Here is a 25,346-nt window from a genome sequence, read left to right as displayed (position 1 = left end):
CGGCCCTTCCAGGGCCCCCCTTTCAAAGGGACCCCGTGCAGTGCCTGGGTGAGGTACATATAGCCAAAGCTTGGACTCCGTGTACCTTTCTGCAAAACCTGAATTTGCATTGCATCAATTCTAGCAGCTTCAGGAAGTTCTAGCCTTTGACTGCTAGGGCCCAAGGGACAGCTCTGTATCGTCTCGCGCAATGATTAACAGTTAATGAGTCGGGGAAATTCCTCAGAAGAAAGAAAACAAACAAGTGTGTGCATAATTGAAAAAAATCAGGACCAGTTTCTCTGCTAACCTCTTTCTACGTGACAATTTCACACAGGGTCATTTTAGATTGAGAAGCACATTTGAACCTCCCAGTCCTACTGACCCAGAGACATATTACTCTAAGGAGAAGATGCCTGGAGAAGCTGTTAATGGCTCATGCAGATGCTCCGAGGTGAAAGCCCTCAAGTGAATAGCTGAGTCCAAGTGCAGCCTGGAGCATGGTGGAACACAGAGTTACCACAGGGAAAAAAAAGCCAACTAATAGCAAAGAGATCGTCTTTACCAGTTGCTTCAGCCTTCCAAACCAATAGCTGGGTAGCAAAAACTCAGATGCCCAAGAAACACTCAGCAGCAGGGACAACTGCAGCTCAGAGGCATGCAGCAGCATGGAGCCAGATTTCAGAGCTGCAATGGGCATTTCAGTTCAGAAACTAACTGTGCACAACAGAAGGTCCACAGGATAGGCTTCTCCACTTGACCTCATGTTTCTTAAAGGTTTTACTCAACAGGCACCTGCAGGATTTTCAGAGCAGTCAGTCATGAGTAGAAGAGATTTACATCACTCTCGCCCACCACAACTTCAAAGAAGCAAAAGAATTAGTATTCTAAGTCTTATAGCTCATTACATATACGTCTGTGTATGTATGCGCACACGTACTTTATGTGTGTACGGATTTGCATATACAGGATAGAAACAAAAGTTAAAATAAATATTCCTCAGTTTTGTATTTTTGGAGGCTTCTCTTGTGACCCCAAATAGCATTTTTTTCTACTTTTCAAGTAATTTGCAGAAGATTCTGCTTATGAGGTGGCAATGAAACACATATTTTCCTTGAAGCACTAGAAAAAGAACTGACTGCTGCTCCCAGGGTATCAAAATTGATTCGTAATATCTACTGCAATACCTATTCTGCAACCCCAAAGATATCACAAGAGTTATGAAATGGCACAAGCCTTTAGCCCTAGCTCCCACAGAAATGTAACATCAAGAGCAATCTGGACAGCACAGACATGAAGAGTCAAATCTTGTCTTCTGCACTCTCATATGGCTGCAGAAGGGTCAAAATTAAGTAGAAAAATCATGCTTTGGTTGTGCAAAGGCAAGGCAAGTGGGGAAATGTTCTTGTGCATACACGATACTTGGATAACATGAGCTATAACTACGTCAGGACCAAAGAATTTAATCCACTAATTATGGACTTTGATAGCCTGTAGCATTGCTTTTCAAGACTGTTCCAAGTGCTCATACTGCAATTTGTGTGCTCAGGGACAATATAGTTTGGGAATTTCGACACACTCGCAGCACCATCTCACTTCGCTTTCCGATATTTGCCTTGCAGTAGGCTTCCAAGTGTGCAAAATGTAGAAAACCTACGGACAAAGTGAAGCCTGTAAAGCAGGCAGAGGGCTGGTCTAGCTCCCTGGTTTGCAGACAAACCCAGCCAGGCTGGCCAACGAGGAACAGGACCAGGGTTTTCCTACTGTATTTCTTACTCGCCAATTGTTTCCAGGTATTTTCAACGTCCAGACTTTGCCGGCTTCCTCAGTGACAGAGGAGGAGGGGAACATTTTGAGGGTCTGCTTTTTTTCATAAGCTTCCTCCTAGCCTGGAGATAAGCCTGCTGTGGAAAGCCTGTGCCCCCTTTGGCTGCAATCAGCATTAGCTCCTCAGAGAGGAGGAAAGACCAGGAGCCAGGTTATCAAGCAGCCCGCTCTCGACAGCGATGGTCAAGCCGCTATCAGGCCCATGACCGAGCCCCCCAGTTGCCCGGCCGGCGCAGATGAAACAATCAACTGTGCTGCGCAGAAATCTGCTAGAAAAGACTGTCTGTCAGCGACCAGATTTCCATGAATGCAGCTATTATGCGTTTTAACTACCAGCCATACGCCTGGTCCGGTTCCCAACAAACCCAAAGGGAACAGTGTTATTGACTTAAGTGGGAGCAGAGGCAGGCCCTTCGCTGCTCTGCGATCTAGCAACACTACAGCTTGCGAGCGCCTAGCCAAGCGCGCCGTACGTGAAGTCAGGGAGTTTACTCATGAGAGCGCTTCCTCTGACACGTATGTGTTTGCTGGGCTGAGCCGGCGGCTTGCTTCAGCCCAGCTCTGCCGAGACGCAGCAGGGGTCTGCGTGATAGTCTGCTCCCTGGAGAAGAGGGGTTTTCTAGAACAACTTTGCCAGAAGGGTTTTGCCAGGACGGGTTCGGGACCCGAGAGCATGGAGGCCGTACACGAGCCACGCGGCCACACCTGACCAGCTAACACTGCACAGCTCAGCAGAAACATTTCAAACAAACAACATATTCCAAAAACGAATTGCATCGGAACAAAGCTTTCTCATGAAGCTTGCGCTTCTGCAAGCCACATATTTTCCTTGGCACTCCTCCAGGCTTAAAAGCAGATGTAAATGTTACCAAGGCTCAGATACAGCAACTTCTTCTCCCCCCCGATCGCCAAGGAAAACTTACAGAAAATAACCCACAAAACCTTTACCATTTGAAACAGCAATGCCAACAGCCATTACTATGGAAATAGGAGAATGAATCAGGCATGAGAGTGAGAAGCGACTTCTTCCCCAGTTAACTGCACAGCCACGAGCAGGGCTGCGGTGTGAAGCTGGCTCGTAGCTGAAAAGAGGGGGTGCAACGCGGCTTCAGCTGAACACATAACGACTCCAAATGTTTAACGCAGAGGTGCGCGTGCGGATGCACATCAAGCAAATGCTGGGTTTTCAACACTAAAAATACTCTCAAGTATTCAAAACATTGCAAAGCACCGCCTGCTGATTTGTGCAGCTTTCCCCTTGCTTGGCCAGCCTCCTGCTCCCTCCGCCAGTGTCTGCCATCGCTGAATGAGAGTGGAGGCACTCAGGACTTCTCTGCAGGGATCGGACGCTTCCTTGAAAGCCTGAGACTCAAGGACCTCCCTGGAAATCTAAGTGCTGATGTTAGAAGAAAGCAAAGTTCGCTGCTAGATTTCACAGCATACTGCAGCTAAGCGGGTAGGCACGTCTGCTCTGTGGGCAGCCGCACACCTGGGACCGGAGAAAACCAGGAGTGACACCTAGTCTGGTCAGCTGCTCTTCTGGGGGCTCTCTTCTGGTGGGCCTCCAGGGAGACCCAATTCAGCAAACCCGCTAGAAACAGCAAAACCCGATCCCATGGGTGTGCGGTTTCGTGTAACAGGATACCCCTCAAACCCAGACGTGCAAGTCCACCGAAGGTCTGACTCCAACGCATTACTTCAGTCCTCCCTTACTCATCGCGTACAACCCAAGCCCCAAATGTTAACGACTCAGCATGTTTTATCACAGTAGCATGTACACTTTCAATCATCATTAGAGACGAGGAGGGTCTAGGCTCAGGCACCACGCCAGGTTAAGTAAAACTTTCCATGAGGAAAGCTATTTGTTTTCTCTCAGAGCTGCGAGGCTCGGCCAAGAGGGAGGGAGGGAAAAGCTCGCCCAAGCCAGACCGAAGTGTAGACAGTGTTACTGGACTTTGCAGACTACCTGCGTGTTGTTCTAATGACATCTGGACTACTGGAAATCACCGAGTGCACTCAGGAGTTTTCAAAGGCATAATTGTGGCAGCAGCAGACTAAACTTAATGCCTCGAGAGCCAATTGCTTTAATCATGAAGCTGAGATGTATGAAAAAGGATACATTTCAGCAAAAGAATAATTCTGTCTGCTATGGTTCCTGTTCAAATAAATTATATCACCAAACCACGTGCATTTGAAGAATATAGAAGAGTGAAAAAAAGAACATATGGTTTAGAGGCAAAAAACTTTCATATATACTGTATAGGAGATATATGGACTTGTCAGACATCTAACAGTTCAACACTGTAAGCAATTCATGGGAATGACATTAGCAATAGCTCATATTACATCCAGGAGTTACAGCTTTTACTGCAAAAGTTATTTTTAAAAGAGCCATGTTTAAAATGAAATGGCTGGCAGGGCTGCAGCTTTCAGTAACACTTTACCTGTGGTTTTGCCACTTTTACATACTTATTGGGGGCTTAATGCTCCCAATTTACCTTTTCAGAGTAAAATAAAAGTCGCAATGAGTGCATTCATTGGCACAGTGCTATAAAACTCACAGCTGTGCAAAGACAATCACCAGAACAAAAGCCTCCTTGTTTTAAAAAAGATGATGATGTGGTTCCGATACTTTCTGTTAGCCACATATCTAAACATCAGATACCTCCGTTTATGCCCTATGTATTTTCATCTTACTGCACAAAGATTTATAGATCCCATCAAGTCAAGACCAGGATAGAGACCTCTATGAAAGCGTCCGTGTGGAGAGGAGGCGGCTGAATTAATATACAAAACTTCTGACAAGAGATCTGTCTTTCAGATACTGTTATTCCACTTCTGGCTCCTATGCAGGACTCGGGGTGTTCTGGAGCACAGTTTTTTCAACGGCGGGTGGAACCCTGGCCCCACTGCCGGCAATGGGAGCGTGCCGCCGATTTCAATGCGGCTGGGACTGCATCTCAGAAGTTGAGATTAGAACCCAGGCAAAGCTTGAAGAAGCCGAGGTCTTCTTCAGCTTCAGTACTCAAGCATACCTTGATGAAAGAATCCTCCAGGATGCTGCTTTGCTTTCAGTTAAAAATTGTAAAGTTCTGTGCATCAATGTAACAAATGGGATCACAGCCTGTACAATACGCCTTGAAATCTGCTGAGAACATAAGTCATACATTTTTCCTGTTGGGACCAATGTGTTTCCCCCTTGCTTTTTTGAAATAGCTTCATTTTCATCTGTAATGAAAACTACTTTCTTTGATGTTTCTAACGGCAGGAAATAATTTCACAACTGAGTGTCATTCTGCTGCAGGTAAAAAATGTAATAGCTTGTGGGAGTGCCAGTTACAACCTGAAAAATGTTTCTTGGCATTAGCATGCCTAATTGAACTCTCTCCATCCTGGTGAAATAAAAGATTTGGAGCTCAGTTCTGTGTTCCACCCAGGCTACACTAGGTGCAGGAAAGGGAAACGGGGATAAGGAAGGTGATTTCAAGTCACCTTTAGCATCTCCTGTTGTGAGCCTGGCCAGTTCCCAGCTGCCTGAACATCCTGAAAGCTGTGTGAACTTACACTCCACCGCCTCTGCCTTGGGGTTTCTTCTACCACTAAGAAAAGCAGTTGGAATTTGGAAGAATTATCTGAGCTGCCCTGGTCAACAGAGAAGAAGTAGGATTAGTTCAAGAGCAGACTAGCACAGCTTTTGACCCAAGTCCTAGTTAGAGGGCCAGAGAGAGGAGCACGTTCAAAAGTGAGATATAAATCAGGTAAATTGTCACATCTCCTTGAGAGAACGACTGGTTCAAGGGAGAAGGAAGAGCTCTCGTCAGCCTGTAGCTTCCCCAAACTGGCCATCTCTTCGGGCAACGCTAATTCCACTTCACACCTCAAAGGGCTGTACAGCACGTTAGACTCATCGATCCCCAAATAAAATGCTCTCTCTTAAAAGCAATTACTGCATAGACTTGGACTGAAGAGGTCCCTCAAGCCTGCCTGCCTAAGGATTCTCCATCAGCCCCACCACCCTAGCAGCCCACACTACTCCCAGGTTCGATCTGAAAGGGGAACGTCATGTAACCTTCACTGCCTGGGGCAGGGGTGGCACACGCACGTGGAGCCAGCGCTAGCCCTGCCGTGCCCTGCCAGCGTGCCCCAGCGCCCTGCGGGTGGCCCCAAGAGCTTCTGGTGGGGAGGACAGGAGACACCCCCTCTCCTGCTGCAAAGGACCATGGGCTCCCGCAGAGGACCAAAACCTGGCATAAATGTCACATTTCAACCGCTTTTAATCAACCCTTGTGAAAGCAGCAAAGGGAGTCAGCCATAACCTTTGTTAGGAGGTTGAACTCAGAATTATTTGAAATGAGTGCTGGTATACAAGCCAGATACCTTTCAATATCAAGAGCATAGCCATAATATATCAGGTATCGCTTTACGGGGTGAGTTTTAAATACGTTCTACATGTTGAATCATATATTCATATACTGAAATGGACAGCACATTCAATGAGTAGCCCAGGTGGCTACTGTAGATTCTGATTTAAAACAAGACTGCCAAGACCAAAACTTATTTGCCAAAATGGAAGTCTCTTCGGGTGCTCCCTTTATATCACTTCAGCTGCCCACCATTACCAAAGCAGAAAAATGTCATATACAGGATATATATTTATATAAACTCACTGACTGTTTTTTTCCATCTATACTCTGCAGTATAGATGGTCTATATTTGGAGATACTCCAGACCAAAAGGAATGAATATTGTTTTGACCCCATAAGCTGAAACCAAAAAATTTCTGTTTATACCTGGTCCAAGATTGCTATACATATATTAGATACATAAATCAAACCTCCACGAGTGGTGAACAAGCAAGCAAAATTTCACCAAATATAATCTGGCATAACCAGTTAGATATTTTATTTGTCTGGTAGTTCCACAGCTATGTTAGATGTCCATATCTCACACTTCATAAGTACTTTCAGGTAAAACTGGAGGTATTAAATAGCTACAAGACATGTGAAGATACACTTTTTTAATGGAGTGATGCTTTGAGAATTTAATTTTTAATGTCATTAAAATATTTCATTACTTTTAAATTACTTTAGGAATGAGGGAAAGAGTTGGTATACTTAGAGTAACAGGCAAGGAAAGCAGTCAAGTACATCTGACCTCTCTCTGGCTTTCATGTTTTTCACAGGTGCAAAGATTGAAAAAATACTGAAAAAAAGTTTAAATCATGCTGTATGAAGGGATCTGAACTGAATCAGTGAGACAACAAATTATAAAGAGGCAGGGCAGCAATCTATTAAAAAAAAAAGAGTAACTGTCCTTACTTACGGGTATGATTTGATATTCTGGTTTTCAGAATATGGTCATAAAGCACAAACATCCCACCCACTCCTCCAACAAGGAAACACTTAAAGATGGATATGACACTAACAAGAAACAATGGCAATGGCTTAAAAGCTCCCATTAAAAAAAAAATTAAGCACATGAAAAATTAGTTGCTCCTATTGAGTATGAGCCACTCTGCAAAACCCATTCTCCCTTATTCCACAGTTATGGCCAGAGGTCTGAATGAAACGGCACCAGGTGCATATGTGGAATGCTTTGCCTTTTCAGTGCCGATCTCGGTGAAGAGCACCTACCAGGACACCAGAAGCAATTACTGGTGGTTTCCAGGCAGTCACTGCAGTGGCCAAACTGCTCTTTGAGACTGTGCAAGGCAGCCCAGATGTCATCCTTCCATAACTAATAGGTGAGCACGAGAAGGGTTTTTTTTTACCGAGACAGGATGAGTTGATTAGATAGTTGCCGGGGAGGGTAAGATGACATCAGATGTGGCTTCAAGTCACACTTACTCTGGCCTACGGGTGGGCTGCTGCCACCCAGAGCAGTCCTGCTGCACTCCTTGACGCGCAGCAACAGGCTTCCTGCCCCTCTCGTGGGCTGGACCCAGCTATTGGACCTGGGGGATGTGGCTCCATGAGCTGACCCAGCAGAAAACTACATGGGTTTTGCTATTTTTGGCAGGTTAATTTTCCATTAGCCTGCTCTGCCACTCCATAATCAATTGATAAGACTCAAAGGAAGCAGCAAGAACATGTGGCTAAGGGCAAGATGGATCGAGGCCACCCTTTCCATGGGAGCCTGCAGTTACATCCGATTAAACGTAATGTGAAACCAATGCCTGCACTGGTGGTGGCAGGGCTGCCTCCATGAAATCCATACAGCATAGACCTAAACGGCCTTCCAGCCTGACTCACAGCTTCGTGCTCCTGTGCTGCGCGTCTGAGGCATGCTGCGGCTCTGCGCGGTTTGAACAGAGGGTCTTGGCCAGCACGAGTCCCACAAGACATGCTTCCTGCCTTTAGTCCCTCTGCCGCATACTTTCTCTCTCGACTGCCCAAATACCAAGATAAATAAGACGACAGTAGTAGTCCACTCCTGATTTCTACAAGGGCTTCATTTTGTCAACACGAAACATAGAGTGGATGACCTTTTCTTCAGGCAGTGAGATAAGGCATAGATAGGAAAGGGCAGCTCACGTGGGTTACGCTCCATCAGTGTGGCCCCCAAGACAAACCTAAATACCAGTTTAGACATAGAAAAAGGACTTCCTCTGGTTACCGTTTCTGATTACCACCCTTAGAGGGAACTTGTGGTGTTTAATTTTTTGGAACTACACAAGTTAATTTTTTTCTATTATATATTGTTACCATGACCGTTATGTCTGTGAATTCTTTCTTGGTCTATAGTTCTTGTGGTCAGCCACAGAACGATTTTGATAGCCTGCTGGATGCCAAAGGGAAGTATATCTGGATTTGGCTAGCTGAAGAGATTTTCGAAGTCAACTTTAAGTATCAGTGCAGATGTACATGGTGGCTTCTACAATTACTTCTGATTAACTGTCAGAGGACTGGCGTGTTTGTGTGTCCAGAAGAGGGGATGGAAGAGAGATGGGCATGAAGACTAAAGCATTTATGCTTTGTCAGAGAGAATGAGCATGGCTGAAAAAACTAAAATCTCTCTCTCAGACCTCATGGTAGTTCTGCTTCTCCAGGAAAAACCTGAAGCAGACATGGCTGAGGAGCTTCACCCTTCATCCCTGAGCCGCAGTCCCATCTCTCCAGCAGAGACCAGCCAAAGGCAGCTTTCGTAGAGCTGTCAGAGAAGTGGTTGCTGGATTTTGGAGAGGTAAGGCAGAACGACTGCCCATTTCTTGTGCTTTTCTAGAAAGACAGCTATTGACTAGGTTTAGATTTGATCTGTATTCTCTTCCTTCCATAGATAACTTCTGGTTTCTCTCAAAACCAAAATTTGGGCATGGCTTTTTGTTTTGGTTTGTGTACATTTCTTGTTTGGTTTGTTGAAATCTTGCTCCTTACAGCACAGATATGTGCTAAAAATGCATGATGTATGAAGAAAACCTTGTCGCAAAAGATGCGTTGTGCAAAACCTCAGTGAACTGAACTCCTAATTAGGAAAAATTCCTTAGACCTGTCTGTCATGCAACCAAAAACTCCCGTTAAGAAAAATCATTTTCCTGGAGTTGAAAAGCAAAAGGCTGCTACTCAAGCTCCAAAACATTCATTTGTAATCCTAATTCAGTGAGTATCATGCTGTTTAAAATAGAAGGAGTAAAATGTCCTTTTTTAAAAAACGGTGCAATGAATTGTCTTTAAATTCTCCCTGAAAGACAATCACATTCAGATGTTCCTTGGCACCAATTAGTTTCAATGCAGCCATTTCAAAGGCATTTCTTCTTCAAATAGCATGGTATGTTATATAAAGTTATGTGGCTATTGGAAAGGAACTCACGTACTGCATTAAGGTGAGGGTCCAGAATACTACTGGGATACTTAGCAGCAAGTGCTAAATCACAGTTCAGTGAGGTCACATAATCAAATTCCAGATTATCCCTTTTATTATGTTCGACTAATAAATCTTTGGAAACTAGAGTCTGACAAGTTCATCACAGCATTTTAACTTTTCAGTGGTGCGTGTAGAATACATATACATATAGAAGCTTACAAAAGCAAAAAAAAAAAAAATAGCAGCAGCAAGTCCACACTAAGAATGGAAGAAAAAGTAGCCTTAATGTCAGATGCCACCAGACTGAAAAGTTATGCTGAAAGATGTGCCTCCATTTTTAATTGGAACCTTCTCAACTGAAGTAGAGCAGTTTATCATTTAGTTCCAGTGAACAGATTTGCACATCAGACGTTTCACTGCATTATGGATGGGACAATGTTAAATATGTTTTCATTGCAGATCCACAGGTCATTGGCATGGGCACAAGCCAAGACCGTACAGTTAAGATTATTGCAACATAGCTATCGGTCATGCAGCTAGCTCTACGGTAACTAACAGCATTTAATGTTTAGGTAATATGGTTTCATTATCGCAAACGAAATTAAAGAGCCCTTTCCCGTATTGAGACAATCCAAGCAAAAGTCCGCACCATTCCACCAGGCTGTTAATTGAACTTTTTTCCACCAGGATTCAAAAGGAGGAGGGGGTTAAGGGAACTCACTGATATAGCAACATGGTTGAACGCAAACCTATGCTGTGGAAGACTTACCATCATCCAGGTACATCTGGTCCAATTCCTCAGGTTCTCGCTTGATCGTTACAGGAATAGGGGCCAAATTATGATTACTTTCCTCATGCAACTCTGGCAATGACAGTGGTTGGGTTGTTGGAGACTCATTTCTGTGAACCTTCGGCAGTTGCTGCTGCTGTTGACCCATTATGGATGAGTGAGTTGGACTGCAGGACTGCAAATAGGTTGGCTCTTGGGTAACAGATGGAACTGGAGAAGAGGGACTGTTGGGATAGAGTGTTTGTTGATAACCAAGGGGACAGCTACTGCTCAGATGTTGACTCACCTGCGGCTGCAGCATGATGTGAGATGATTGCTCGGGGGAGCTTGGGTGCACAACTATAGACCTTGGCACTTCCTGTATGGTGGGGACACCGCCAGCGGGCTGCTGAAGTCCGAGGTGACTGTGGCCCGGGTTGGGGATGCACTTGTAAGGTGAGGACGAAAGGTCGTGCAGCTTGGGGCTTGCGTTGGGAGAGGGTGACATCACGGCGTTTCTCTGCTGACAGGAGGCAAAGCCAGCCACGAGGCATGAACCAGGATCAGGGGGCATCATGATCTGCTGGCTGTAGTACGGTTTAGAGAGAGGGCTTAAGCCTTGGTTCATTGGTCCACAGGTTTGAGCAGGCTCATAGTCATCTGTGGGTTCTGTTTTTATAATTGGAACTGTTAAAAGAAAAAAGTTTTAAATAAACATGAGTTGCGTATTGGTATGATCAAGTTGGCTTGTGGCTAGGATACCCTTTGCAAAACAAACAACGTCTTGAATAAGACTCTGTGTGTCTTTTGCCTAGTTCTCCCACCCTATAAAAAAAAATGAATGAGTCATCAGCACAAGAAAGTCACAGCTGGTTCTAATATTGAAAAGGACTATTTTCTTTGGACTCTCCTCCCGCACTAATGTGCTATAAAAATCTATTTGCAAATAGCTGTGCTTCAGTGGAAGCTTTGGACCCAAGGGCTCCATGGATTTGTAGTAATCAAAGCAAGAATTTTAACTTGGATATACTACTGCATTTCTACGGCTACTGATGGCCCATTTGATAAATGTCTGCACGTTCGGTAAACTGGAGCATAATAAGGTAGAGATGGGGCTTTCAGAGTTCAGTGAAAGTAAAATTGCAAAGATACATGACAAACTACTATGTACAAGAAGTTTTCAATTATGAGGGTATTTTTGAAAGAGGAGGATTTGATTTATTTAGTTTTTACACGATTGTGTTCCATCTTACTAACTAGCCAATGGGTGTAAAATATTCAATAAGTTGCATCCAACTCTTAGTGATTCTAAGTTGGATCCAAACTGCTAATGCCAGCTCCTAACAAATGTTAACTCAGTCTCTGGCTACCAAAAAAACCTAACTCCTATTCTAGACCTCTGCTTGCTCTGCCCATTGTCCCAAAAGAGGCTCTAATTGAGCTGTCAAGCCATGTCTCTAAATACCACCAGCACGTGGTCAGAATGACTGTCTATGAGCATCAACTCAGTCATGACAAATGTAGAGCTCCTTTCTCAAATCAGAGAAGAGATCCTTCCTCAAATTCGAGTGTCTTTTTCATATCGGCTTTCTCTCTCAAATCAGAGAGAGGTGCCTTTGCTGCTTCTCCTACAACATATGCAGTGCATATATATATAAAAGACACTCACTTTCCCTATCAGGAAAATTATAAATAATAGGGCCAAGCTAGTCTGTAGATGTATTTTTTCTAGCCAGGTGCAACTATAACGCATACAACAATTGAGTATGGATGTGCAGTGGCATTTATCTTCTTTCCCAAAAAGAGATCCGCAAGAACAGCCATCGCTTGAAGGAAATTTACGGTGACACCAGAGAATCTCTTTCAGAATAGCAATATTCTTTTAGAATAACCGACTCGGTGTGGCACAAAGTTATTACTGAAACATCTTTGCACAGCTCAGCTCAGAGCACATGCGTGTTGCCTGAGCATCTCGGACTCTGTTTTTATTTGCATGTGTTTTATAAACACCCTTATACATTCTCCAGCCATTTACTATGTTCACGTATGAGTCTTTTGAACCCTAAAAATGCACATGTGTGTATGTGTACACATAAAACCTCTTTTAACACTCACAAATTTTGCTGCTGGTGAATGCACTTCACTACCCGTGTTTTACAGTCCCCTAGCCTCTTGTTAACTTTGCTCCTTTTATGTTCTTTTACATATAGATGCTTGCAACACTTGTTTCAAGATTTCTAGCACCCCTAGTAAAAACATGTCTATATACGTAACAGATGCACAGGTGCTGCTCAAGACGAATGTGCTAAGGATAATGGACTGTCATTGGATTCCTCATAATCTTATTTTCACCTGCTCGTGTGCTGCACACTGGCTAGCAGGGCTACTAACGCACTTGGTTGCAGAGAAGCAGATTCCAGGTTCAGTGACAGCTTTATAAAACCAATATCACACCCTTTATGAAAATGCAAGACCAAAGAAACGCACCTAGATAAACACAGCAGCTCAGATATTGTAAGAAAATACCTTTAACAAGTTCCTGAGCTAGCAAATATTCTCACATGTTTTATATTAGGTTCACTGTACTAGCACTAACCACAGCACAGCTGGAAATATGATGGCTGTTGAACATTGAATTTTCCCAATATATCACTGTTATAGAAACACCTGTGCTAAATAATTCCAAGCTCAACCACTGGCAATTCAACTCCAATAAACCCTGAAGTCGTCTGACTTGTTATAACCCAGGGAAGGGTTATAGCCCTGGTGGCAAGTAGGCTGGAGGCTTTAAAGAAGGCAGGTTCCTGATCTCAGGCTGATTTTTCATTGTAGCTCTTCTACGGTACGTCTCTGCTACTTGGTTTACCAGGCACTTCGGTGTCACGTCACTTTGAACTTTTTCTTTATAAAAGCAATGCCGTGGGGTCTATTTGGAGGTCTGACTAGTGGCCATGAACACTGGGAGTCTGTTTTCCTATGTTGCTGCACTGAAATACACCTGCCGCAACCAACAGAGGATAACCAGTTAAGTCCTGCTCTGCACTGGGCGAAGGACTGATGGGTGGAAGGGACTCTACTCCAGACCTGCTAGTCCAAAAACTCTCTTGGAGATGGGGACAGCAACTAAGGACACTCATGGCTGCCCATAAATTCAGAGTTCAGAGGGAAAATGGAGACTGGTGTTAATTACAGGACCAGTTAGGGTAAGTCACAGTAGCTTTTTTGCTGATGGCAGGTTGGTAGCCAGAGAGGGAAACAAGAGGGAGGGATATGAGATTAAGTGGGACCACCATTTTATTTGACATCTGTTTACATTGTCCCTTTCTGGCTAGACCTCAACTTTTGTATTTTACATGAATAACTGTATTGACTTGTGGAGGACAGATATACTACAAATTGCCACATTACACCAGTTAACAGTTTATTTATGACACTCTATCCTGTATCTGCTTCTCCCCAGCCTACGTAACTTCACCAAATGGAGTACCAAAGGCCACAAATCTTTGCCGATGTCTGTATTGCCAAACTGAGCTGCGGGTCTGACCTCCTAGTCATTCTGAAAATACTTTGAATGTGTCAAAAGTTGGTGTACATCACCTATTCTTTCTTGAAAAGGTCAACCGTTTATTTCCACTTTGCAAAGGCCTGCAGAGGGCCCAAGGCAGGAGCAGTGGGTATTTCGAGGCACACCTTCCAAAACCAATGCAGGAACAGCCTGTACCTGTACTCGCTGACTACCCACTTACCATCATGGTGTCTATGGCGCTATTCAAACAAGTTAAAATACTTGCACGTAGTAAGGCTACCAGTTCCTAACACACCCTACCCACTGTCTCCCTGACTTTTGGGGGGCTGAGACCCTCAGCTGGGGCGAGCAGCTGAGACTGAGAGCAGCTAAGGACACAAACCTTACGTGCCCACCTTCACCGTTTTCTCCTAGGCAGGAACCCAGCGGGTTCCTGCAGAGCAGCCAGGGCTGATCACTGGCCAGCCGTGCACTAGCGTTACCGCTTGCCTATTGACTCATACTTGATTAACTGCAAATCTTTACAGACCTGAGCCAGAAAAAGGAGTTTCATTCTCAAATACATCCCTGTGGAGGCACAGTAAGCTAGCTGCCGTAACACATATCCATTTCCACCGTCACTTGCACAAGTGAATATTTCACACATGGAGATGCGACGTGATACAGAGAGTACAGTTAATTTTCTCAGGATTAATATTTAACAGAGAACACTATTAGCCTGACTAACTTCTAGCTCAAATATTTAAAATCTTAAATGACTTGGTAAAAACCTGCCAGCTGAAAGAGACGCTCCTAGTCACACTGCAGGCCTGGACTGGCAGTTAAGTGGAAAGCCCTACAGCTGTTCAGAATCTGCAAGCACTTCTAGCAGAAACCAGACTATTTCTTAAATTCAGCAGAGCCATATCAAATGGCAACAAGCATTCTGTCTCAAAGCTGCTCCATGGTGCTGAGATAACACCCAGTCTTGCAGACTCTCAGCTGGCTAGAATGAAAACCTGTAACTGAATTTGCCATACGCTGAGATTTGCCAATAATAAATTGCAGCAATGAAGCCAGAATTTGTGAAATTGTAAACAGAAAAGATAATGCAGTTTTTACATACACTCAGATTCAAAAGTAATGTTACTTGTTTAGGAGACCCTACTCTGCTGAAGGATCAGGCCCTTGCCATAAAAAGAGAAAAATGAACGCCGGTGCAGTTTGTATGGTGAATTTTAAAATGCTTGATACTTCACAATGCATTAGGTTGGCCAACAGATGATTTTAAATAGTCCTCAATTTTGAATATTAAAATATGACAGAGCTCACAGTTCTAAATTAGTCTGATAAGCAACTTAATCTGTGCTAATTGGTTTTCAATGGTTCGACAAGACTCTGGACTCATGTCATTATATCATCTAATTTAATACGAAGTTCTGAGAACCGCGTGTTGGCAGCAGCCCTGGCTATAAATCAAAGCTTCTTACTCAGAGAGACCAGGGTTATGACATCATACCAAGGCACTGGGCGGAAGACAATGGTCCTTCTGTGTGGGTCTGAATCTGGGAGAAATATTTCAGCCAGTTCTGCAAGCCCACGTTTAAATGAAAGGCCTTTCTAACAGGTAAAAAGTTAATATATCAAACCTTGAAGAAAAATAATAAATCATGCACATTCAGTAAAGGGAGTCAGAAAGTGCTTAAATATAAATTATATGTATTTTCTGACAATTCTAACAAGTCTGTTTGCTTTTACACTTCAGCAATCCAGATGGGTTTTTAAACATTTTTTGGAGGGATGCTATTAAAATATCTGAACTGAGAAAATATAATCATATAAATTAAACAGATGTTTACCCTGATTAACATTAAACTAACAAATTCCCATTTCCACGTAGTATTATCAATGCAGACATTTACGGCACTATAATATACTTATTTTACCCTTAAGTTTGATTGAACCTATCAAACAGAATAGCCACCTTTCACAGTGCAGACTATGATGTAGTTCCCTGGCACAGGCAGACAGATTTTGGTTAGCATATGAAAATCAAAACACTACTTTTTTTCATCATGTGCACACACGCTTTTCTTCAACTTCTGGACTAAACATCTCATAATTGGTAAGAATTTGGGATGAGACCTTCGAAGAGGGTTAAGGAGTTAGGTGGCTAAATCTCCGTTACTGAGCAGACCTCTGAAATGCTGTTTGTGCCTTCAAAATCCTCCCCCATCAGTCAGGTTTGAGCCAGGCAGCACACCCTCTTCACCACGAACCAGAGATTCCTTCAGAAGATGCTGCGCAGGTCATCCCAACTGCTGCTGCTGCTCTGCCGCCGCTGCTCTGCTGCTGGCTGACTGGAGACACGGTTAGGCATGTGGACACATCTCCATGTACAGCTTAGACACTCCGGATTCGTGCAAAGACAAAATCCTGGCCGCTGCGGCAGCTTCGGCTGGATCCAGCAGGCTCGAGCGGGGCGAGGACCTCACCCCTTGTTCTGACTCTGGAGCAGTCTGGTGTTGGGGAGAGGCAACGGGCTGGCTGCCCTCAGAAACTGTAATCCCCGTTTTGTAACACCAGAGCAGCAGTGGCTGAGCAAAGCTTTCTGAAACACCCTGCCAACATATCTGCAGCAGTGGCAATCTCAGTGACAAGGGATGGGAACTCAACCCCAGGGATCTCCTGAGACAGTCAATACAGGGGCCTTTGCAGGTGCTGCCCGTGAACTGGATATTTTTCCCTAGGCACCAATTCAACCAAAACATTTTTTAAAGGTCAAGCTACTATCAAGCCTTTGCTTTTTAGTTAATGAAACCAGAGTACGGTAACTCAGAAACAAAGGGAGCCTCACGCTATCAAGAAGCTGTAGGCAGCACACATGCGCGCTGGCAGCTTTTATCTACGCAAGTATCTGAACTTACTCACCCTCTCTTGCTAGTACACTGCTACTGGTACCGCTCATGGGGAGGGCTACCTCTAACGCATGCCTGCCTGCCCTCCTTGGGTTCATGTGTATATATTTTTATGGGATCAGATGCATATGCACAGTTTTGTACAAGAATAGCCTCCAGGTAGATGGAAGGCTTGTGCATACATCTCAGCCTATAATCTCGGACAGTGCCATTATCTGATTAGAAAGTGCTTTCCAGCTAACTCATTTACTAAGTGCTTTTCAACAGCTGTTAAACTATTAGGTTATTCAACGCATATTTATGAGACGGAAGATTATATATGGTAGCTTGTGCATACACTGTTAAACCGGGTGGGGAGGAGTGGAAGGTAGGTGGAGGGCATTTGGCTTGTGTTAGTACAGAAGATATGCATTAGCTTTCTTTCAAAAGAAAGGGGGAAAATTCTTAAAAGGCACAATTCATCTTCCATTGTAGCACCTTATTAAATCCTACAATGTGGAAAAGGATAAATCAAGTCCTGTGGCATGCCCGCTTGGGCTGCTCTACTGCTGTTCCTACGGCGCAGCACCCAGCTCCACCGCTGCCTTGAGCTGGAGGTTTAACTGTGCCCAACACCCAGGCTGCCCTGGCCAAGGCTTTCTATGTCATTTCTGTCAGACACGTTAAAATTCACTGGGGTGAGGTCTCTTTTGATGGTGCGGCACAATATTACACCGCTAGCGCTGACACTGCTCCTGCTCTCCCGGTGAGGGGAGGAGAACAGCAAAGCAGGGGCTGCGGGCAGGGGTCCCGCAGCAGCAGCGTGGGGGCAGCCCGACGCCCCTCATCCCTGGCAGTTCTGCAGGAAGCTCTGCGGGGACCCGCCGGCAGGAGGGCATCCTTACTGCGCCAGTCCCCAGCTCCACCCTCTTCTGAGAGGGGTTTGGACCCGGCTGACCTCAGCCATCTCGCCTCCGACACGGCCTTTGTCTTCAGAGACGGATGCAGTCCCTCCCACAGCCAGCAAAACGCATCCTTGCCCGTGCATTTCACCTCCAGCAGCCACCACAGCCCCTTTAGGATCAATCACTCGGCTAGATGAATTATGGTCATCAGCCACTTGAGGAGAACAAAAATAAGCATCTCCTGTAATCCAGCCCGTGTAATTCTAAACCCCGTTCTCCTTCACACAAGTTTTACCTTTTGGCTTTTAAGCTAATTGGAAGATCCTAAAGCCCCACGCTTGCTAACACATGCATGTGAAATCACTGGGAAGGAAGGGAGGGAGTCCTCAAAATGCTCATGCAGAGGGGTTCGGTGACCGAAACTAAAGGCTGGGTTTTGTCACCTGAAGGGGAATATTTGAAAAGGGAGGTACTGCCAAAAGACAGTTTTATGCACTGGAAGTTAACTATTATGGGTGATCACTGCTGCTGTGACGGAGCCTGCTGGTCAGACACAGCCAGGGGCTTCTACACAGTGCTCGCCCACCCCTGCCTGTTGCAGGGACATCACGCAGGTAATGCTCCTTCCTGGCCTTCCAGACGAAGATGGAGCACCACACAGCGAGGCGGAGTTTTGCCTCTTAAGATCAAGACAACGGCATCTGCAGGTTGGATGCGGCTGGCTAGGCTCCGGCCGATGGCCGAAACGGGATGTCACCAGGATGAAGCGTGGGCAGCTCTAGTGGGGACCCAGCAACTGGGAGCAAAGGCACCCAAGGGCCTGACGCTGGTGAGCTTACGTAACGCGTGTCTCCGCTCCGCCGCAGACCTGGTGCGGCTGCTGGAAGGGAGTGGAGGGGCTGATGCGCCTGGTGGTGATGAATTTTGTGATCCTCTTAAATGGAAACAGGATTCCAACAACATCTTGCCTGCTTTTTGTTACTCCTTTAAACGTCAAAAGTAACAATCAGCCACCCAGCAGCCAAAATGAAATAAACTGTAACAGCGCATAGTGTAAAAATGAGCAACCACGATTCGTATTTTCACCTAAAATAAAAAAAAAAAATACCCTGGGGCCACCCTTCTCCCCATCCTTTCTGTTGCCCTGCCCTGATCTGCGCAGGCTTTGTGGCAGCCCGGCTGCTCCCTGGGCTGGATGGAAACACTTCCAGCAGGTCCGAGGCTTCAGGCCTGGCTCGGCCACACTCGATCCCCTCGCACACGGCCCCAGGAACGCGGCACTGACTGGTGGGCCTGGGCGTAACGCACTCCTATTGACTTCCATGCCCCTTCCTCCAGCTCCGCAGGCCGGCTGCAAGGTGCCGCCGAGGCTCTGCTCGCTGTGGCACTGCCACGGTCACGCTGCATACGCCGCAGGTTAGGATCCTTTCAGAACCCAGGCAGTGAACTGGCCCTGCTTCCCCAGCCGCCCTCAAATTACCACCGTTTTGCAGACATGGCTAGGCTAGTAATCTTGCCAGCCTTGAGCATGAAAATTCAACAAATACTCAAGAGGTGAGAGGTGTCAGGAGATGATCAGCAAAAGCCGTGCTCTGTGTCGTGTTAGAGCAGCAACGCTTTGCATCCTCATTTTATTGTTTTCTGCTAAGGCGGCCGATGTCGCCTTTTAAATTAGAAAGTGAGCTGTGGGCGGAAGAGCCGAGGTGAAACAGAGGCACGGCTGCTCAATGCAATCACTAGAAAACTGCTGATTGCACTCATCTGTAGGGCAGGCAGGAGACAATTTTAGAGCAGAGGCAGGAAGTCAGGAGGATGCTGACAGCAATGCGCAGTGGGCACCGCTCACCCTTTTCAGAAGCACATCGAGAGCTTCACTTTCATAGAATCATAGAACCACAGAATGGTTTGGGTTGGAAGGAACCTTGAAGATCATCTGGTTCCAACCCCCTGCCATGGGCAGAGACACCTTCCACTAGATCTGGTTGCTCAGAGCCCCATCCAGCGTGGCCTTGAACACTTCCAGGGATGGGGCATCCACAACTTCTCTGGGCAACCTGTTCAGTGCCTCACCACCCTCATAGTGAAGAGTTTCTTCCTTATATCTAATCTAAATCTACCCCTTTTCAGTTCAGAGCCATTACCCCTTGTCCTATCACTATGTGCCCTTGCAAAAAGTCCCTCTCCAGCTTTCTTGTAGGCCCCCTTCAGGCACTGGAAGGCTGCTATAAGGTCTCCCCAGAGCCTTCTCTTCTCCAGGCTGAACAACCCCAACTCTCTCAGCCTGTCCTCACAGAAGAGGTGCTCCAGCCCGCTGATCATCTTTGTGGCCCTCCTCTGGACTTGCTCCAACAGGTCCTTGTCCTTCTTATGTTGGCGGCCCCAGAGCTGCAGGCAGCACTCCAGGTGGGGCCTCATGAGAGTGGAGTAGAGGGGGAGAATCACCTCCCTCAACCCACTGGCCACGCTTCTTTTGATGCAGCCCAAGATACAGTTGGCTTTCTGGGCTGTAAGCGCACATTGCTAGGTCATGTTGAGCTTCTCATCACCCAACACTCGCAAGTCCTTTTCCTCAGGGCTGTTCTCAATCCATTCTCTGCTCAGCCTGTATTTGTGCTTGGGACTGCCCCGACCCACGTGCAGGACCTTGCACTTGGCCTTGTTGAACTTCATGAGGTTCGCACGGGCCCACCTTTCACGCCACCGGGCTGTAAACAACAATACTGAGGCACATCTAGTCACCACAGGCAGGCTCTCAGCACAGCTCTGTACCCACAGATTCAAGGGACCTCCATCCCCACCAAGTCACTTGTCTACGTGGCCAGGTTTTCAGAGAAGCTCAGCACTCTGGGGCCTTGTGCAGGTGCCAGCAGGGAGGCAAAGAAACTGCAGAAGAGCTAGCTCTTTGAGTGAAGGCTGTGCACTTGGAAATCTGGCCCTATGGGTGGCGAAACATGTCTCAAAATAAAAGTTGCCCAGCATATCAACACCATTTTAATAAATACTAGAAGTAGTGAAATGATTTTTTAATAATGCTTTGACAATTAAGAAGCCTGACAGAAACAGAAACCGAAATACTTTATCATCAACTCTTTGCAAAAGTGTATTTTTCATTCCAGTAAAAGAAACACATCAACTTTCCTTTTTCCATCTTATTAAATATTTCCTAGACAAACTGGCCTGTCTTCGCTTAGTCAAATACCACTACTTGTCTAAATTCAAAGAAAAACTTTTCTATGTTCACCGTTCTTGATATCAATATTCATTAGATAACAGAAATCATAGAGAGCATTCGCTCCTATCTGCGAAAAGTAAGTTCTTGAACACGTTTCCTCTATTTTGATGTACCTACTTAAAAGAAATCTGAATAAACAGAGATCTAACCCTTATCATTCAGTGTGTTGTTTAAAGTCTTCTGAGCTGGAGAACTCCTTCAGCTTTCTTAGCAGATGAAAGCACAGGATTTGGAACCACAGCATACATGTCTGATTACTTGTGTGCTTCTTCAGCCTCTCCAGATTAGTTTATACCTCAAATGCTACGGCTTACGTCTAGTGATTTCAGAAGACTATTTCTCCTGTTTGAAATGCATATACGGGCCAATGGTATAATAAATTCATAGAAGCAACATGATACACAGTCATCAACAGAAATGAAAACCAAGCGTTTTTCTAGAGGGTAGGGTTCACAAATGCAGGGTTCACCAATGGTTTTCCAAAACGTTCTGCTGCACATAAGGGAGCCGCACAGCACGCCTGCACAGAGCTGCAGCAGCGGAGGGACTTTAAAAGCCGAATATCCAAGCGTCTGCTCATTGTGCTCTGCTCAGACTCCCGAGTGCAGCGTCCGGTCCTGCGCTTTCCTCCTCACATTCTGACGGGCTGTGGCAATGCAAAACGTACTAGTACTTACCATATGAGCTGCGGGAATTCACCTGTGCCAGAATGGTATGGAAACTACTTATATTTCTGTGTCAGGCATGTCTGGGGAGGAGTCTCAAGAGCCTACAGCCTGCAGACTCCAGGACAAAACCGATATGCAATTGCTCAGCGATGTGTAATATTGAAGCAATACCAAAAAAAATGACATTACAGTCATTTCTGTACAATAGGCTAATACAGGATTTGGGGATTGCTCAAATACAGCAGAAGAGTAAATCAAAATTTCAATTAAAAGTGGATTATGAGTACTTAGGTTTACGGTCTGTCCCAAGCCAAAGACTTAAGCAAGCCCATTTTCCAGGCCTTGGCTGTTATTTGTGAAGCCTCTACTTTCTGTTTTGTTTTGTTATTTAAACTTTTCATTTACAGAGCAGTAAGATTTTCATTTTTACAGCATTTTTTTTCTTTCTGAGGCAGGAACTTGTCTTCACCAAGTAAGTCCCCGCTCTGCAAAACACTTGAGCTAACACAGTGGAAAAGTACAATCCTGCCATATCTCCGCAGCACGGGAGAAGCCTTATGGCGGCGAAACCGTAACACTCTGCTGGAGAGGGCAGCTTGTGCTGGCTCCATGTCACAGAGCTGTACTCCATGGAGACGCTATAGGACCATCCACGGGAGGTGGGACGAGTGAGGCCACGTGTCCCTGGATCCACTGGCTGTTTTCCCCTAGGGAATGAGGAGAAACAGGAGCTACAGGAAAAAAAAACCCTCTTGCTCTGCAGTCAGGGGGGGAACCGCACAGCGAGCCCATGGCTCTCCCGCTGGTTGCACCGCCTGCGCGTGCCCACACCCACCCCAGGAGCAGGGCCAGCGGGCTCACACAATATTTAGGCTTTAGTCCATATACGGTATTTTGCTTTGGCACAGTCCAGTTGAGCTGTAAAATACAGGTCTAATGTGCGTCATGCAGTTTTTAAAAAGTCCCTCATGCAGTAATACCTGCAAACTTATGGTAGGCATTGAAATGTTAGCATTTTGCCTAGTCCTAAAGCACAGAAGGAGAAGAAGCTTACAGGACACCATCTGATTTGTGTAAAACCACATCTCACACTTGATGATCACTCTGACATTTGCTTGTCAAAAACCTACACCACCTATGTTTGTGGGATTTGTTTAAACAAGAGACAAAGTGTCACCTGGACCAAAATAGTGCTTATCTCCTTTACGTTTTTTTACACTGATCACACAGTGATTGTTGACTCAACTACTTTTTTTCTTCATGAGCTAAACTTTGGTTTTCTACAATGTCTTGAAAAATTAAAAGAATGTTGTGACTGAAATCAAATAAAGCAGAACATCCTAAAATGACTCCTAGAAATACAACAGCGTAAATAACTGATTCAGTCATTGCGCATGGTTTCTGAGTACGTAGTCAAGGTGATCGTATCTATCTTTGAAAGGCACAATGGAAACAACCACCAGCAACATAAGGGCAAAACCTTACAGCTACAACACAGGCATAATAAAAACATACTATACTATTAATTCTGATGATTGCAGAAGCACATTAACACTTACCACTGTTATGAGAGAGTTTGCAAAGAACATAAGATTCAATTACCTATATGCACATATACATATATATTAAGAGAACGTGAGTGGAGAACCAAACAGGAATGGGAAGAAGGCATATTTACTATTCAATACCTGCTTCCCTTTCCCTTACTCTGGTGTTATACTTTTTTCTTTCAGGTTTCCCTACACTGGAATGAAAAGATTTCACAGGAATTTAAATCAGTACAGCAGACTAAACAAGATTCTCAATGTTCTCAACAATTAGCATAATTAAAGATGTCTTTGCAGAATAAAGCCTAGGCTGGTTCTCTGTTGCCTGTCACTAGGTAGCTATTCCCATCGCTTCACATCAAATGAAACATCAAATGTTTCAAACTTAGAATGGTGGCAGCATAAACCAACTTTGCAGCAGTGAATACTATTCCCATGGTTTAGAATAAAATGACGTATGTAAAGGCTAGAGAGGAAAGATGCTGTTTAATAAACAGCAGTTAACAACGGGCATGTATTTGAAACACTTATGAGGGTAATTCGGGTGGCAAGGCAATACCTGTTGGCCTCTACAACACATTTTTGTTGCTGAAAAGTGTTGTGCAAGAGAATAACAACTCTTTTTCTTTCCAATTTAAGAGATGAACAGTCTTTAAATACACACAGACATGCCCACTGGGGCTGAAGTTTGCATAAGTAGGCTGATTCAGTGAAGCATAGCTATGCAGCACACATGCAATAAGCAGCCAGTTGCCCATGTCGGTTTCCTGCACTTTTATTTTAAATTAAAGTCCTGATAAAAGTCTGGAGTGCATACAAGCTAACTAGGTGAAATTCCAAATGTGTGTTTTATGGGATTTCACCTGCAAAAAGTTGGCAGGTCTCTTCAAGTCATGTGACATGACTCAAGTATTGCTTTGTGGGAATTTCCCTCAGAAGGACCATTTTCACTTGGGAAGTCTACAAAAAAGCATGAACCTAATAATTTTTCTAATTCCTCTTCCTTCCAAAACAACAACAAAACAACCACTCTTTTTACCTACTTTCCCCAGAAAAGTGTTCTCAGAAAAAGAGCCTTTTTTAAAAAAAAAAAAAAATCTAAATTTACTTGCTATTAAAATCTTCATACAAGCTTGCTTGGAACTCAGCTAACATGAGTACTTTATTGCCACTTCACAGCCACGAATATAAGCTTCCAAAATAAACTGGCACAGGTGTTTCGGAACATTTCCTATACATGAAGCCTTTTGTATGGAGCACTCTGATCTCCATCCACATTGTGCTTTTCATTGCTACCCAAGAGCAGCACCAGCCTGGAGCACTATTTTCAGCCTGCGCGAGACAGCGAAGTGCAGGATGACTGGAAGGCGAATCCCCACACCACCTCCAGCTCAGAAGCCAGCATGCCTACAATGCTGTGGTGCGAATTCAGAAGAATTATTCAAATGCAATGTACCCTCTGGGGCCAGAGAGTCAGACCGAGGGTTGACAGCAACTTAGCAGAGAGCTCAGCGCGTTCACAGTTTGTGGCTACACACGTGAGTTTGTGCTGGGGCTCTTCAGCTCCCAAAATCAGAAAAAGTCCTTGTTCCAACAGGTCTCTGCCACCAATACAAAATAAAATAACCTGCAGAGAAGGTCTCTTGCGTGGGCAGCAGAGAGGAAGGCAGCTCTCATGGTTTGATTCTCACTCTCATTTTATGGCACCAGATATACCTCCAAATTATTCAGGTTACTAAAGAGTTATCAGAGCCATATCTCTTTCTAAGTAATCATTATCTCTCATTTTTACTAGCAAAGATAAGGAATATAGTTTGTTACCATTAGCAGGAAGATAGGTGAAAAGCTGGTACTGGCTTCTCTTTCGCTTTCCATTGCAGACATAGAAGTTGACCTGAACAGGGCTGGTAATTCTCTGATTGCGGAAAGGTGGTATCTCAACCACCAACGAATTCTGCAAAAGCAACAAATCAGAAAGTCAGGGCATGACTAAGGCAGTTGAGCTGTACAAGGACAGGCATGTGATTATTCAAATATTTCCATTTTCCACAGTGAAATGTTTTTTCATGTAACAACTTGGGAAGTTTTAAGCATGCTAGTTTCTGTGGATGGGAGATCTTGCAAGAACATCCAGTGCTACAGGAAGAAGGGCTGGAGAGCATGTAGATGATCTTCCACTGTCAGAAAACAAATCCTCCAGCACGGGGCTAAGGAACG

General features: G+C 44.9%; 1 protein-coding gene across 2 annotated transcripts in view; it reads right to left on the bottom strand.

The window, feature by feature from the left end:
* NFATC1 (nuclear factor of activated T cells 1) overlaps window positions 1–25,346 on the bottom strand; it is a gene marked incomplete at its 5' end in the record, with an annotated part of 116,704 nt that overhangs the window by 22,435 nt on the left and 68,923 nt on the right. For both annotated transcript variants that reach the window (XM_082315113.1, XM_082315114.1), the window contains 2 exons: window positions 10,376–11,062; window positions 24,951–25,083. In XM_082315113.1, the coding sequence (XP_082171239.1) occupies window positions 10,376–11,062; window positions 24,951–25,083 (820 nt within the window). The remainder of the gene's footprint in view (window positions 1–10,375; window positions 11,063–24,950; window positions 25,084–25,346) is intronic.

Source organism: Platalea leucorodia (assembly GCF_965183815.1).
Source record: "Platalea leucorodia genome assembly, chromosome: 1".
Lineage (NCBI taxonomy): Eukaryota > Metazoa > Chordata > Aves > Pelecaniformes > Threskiornithidae > Platalea > Platalea leucorodia.
Note: the sequence above shows the minus strand (reverse complement) of the source record. Positions and strands in the feature narration are given on the sequence as shown.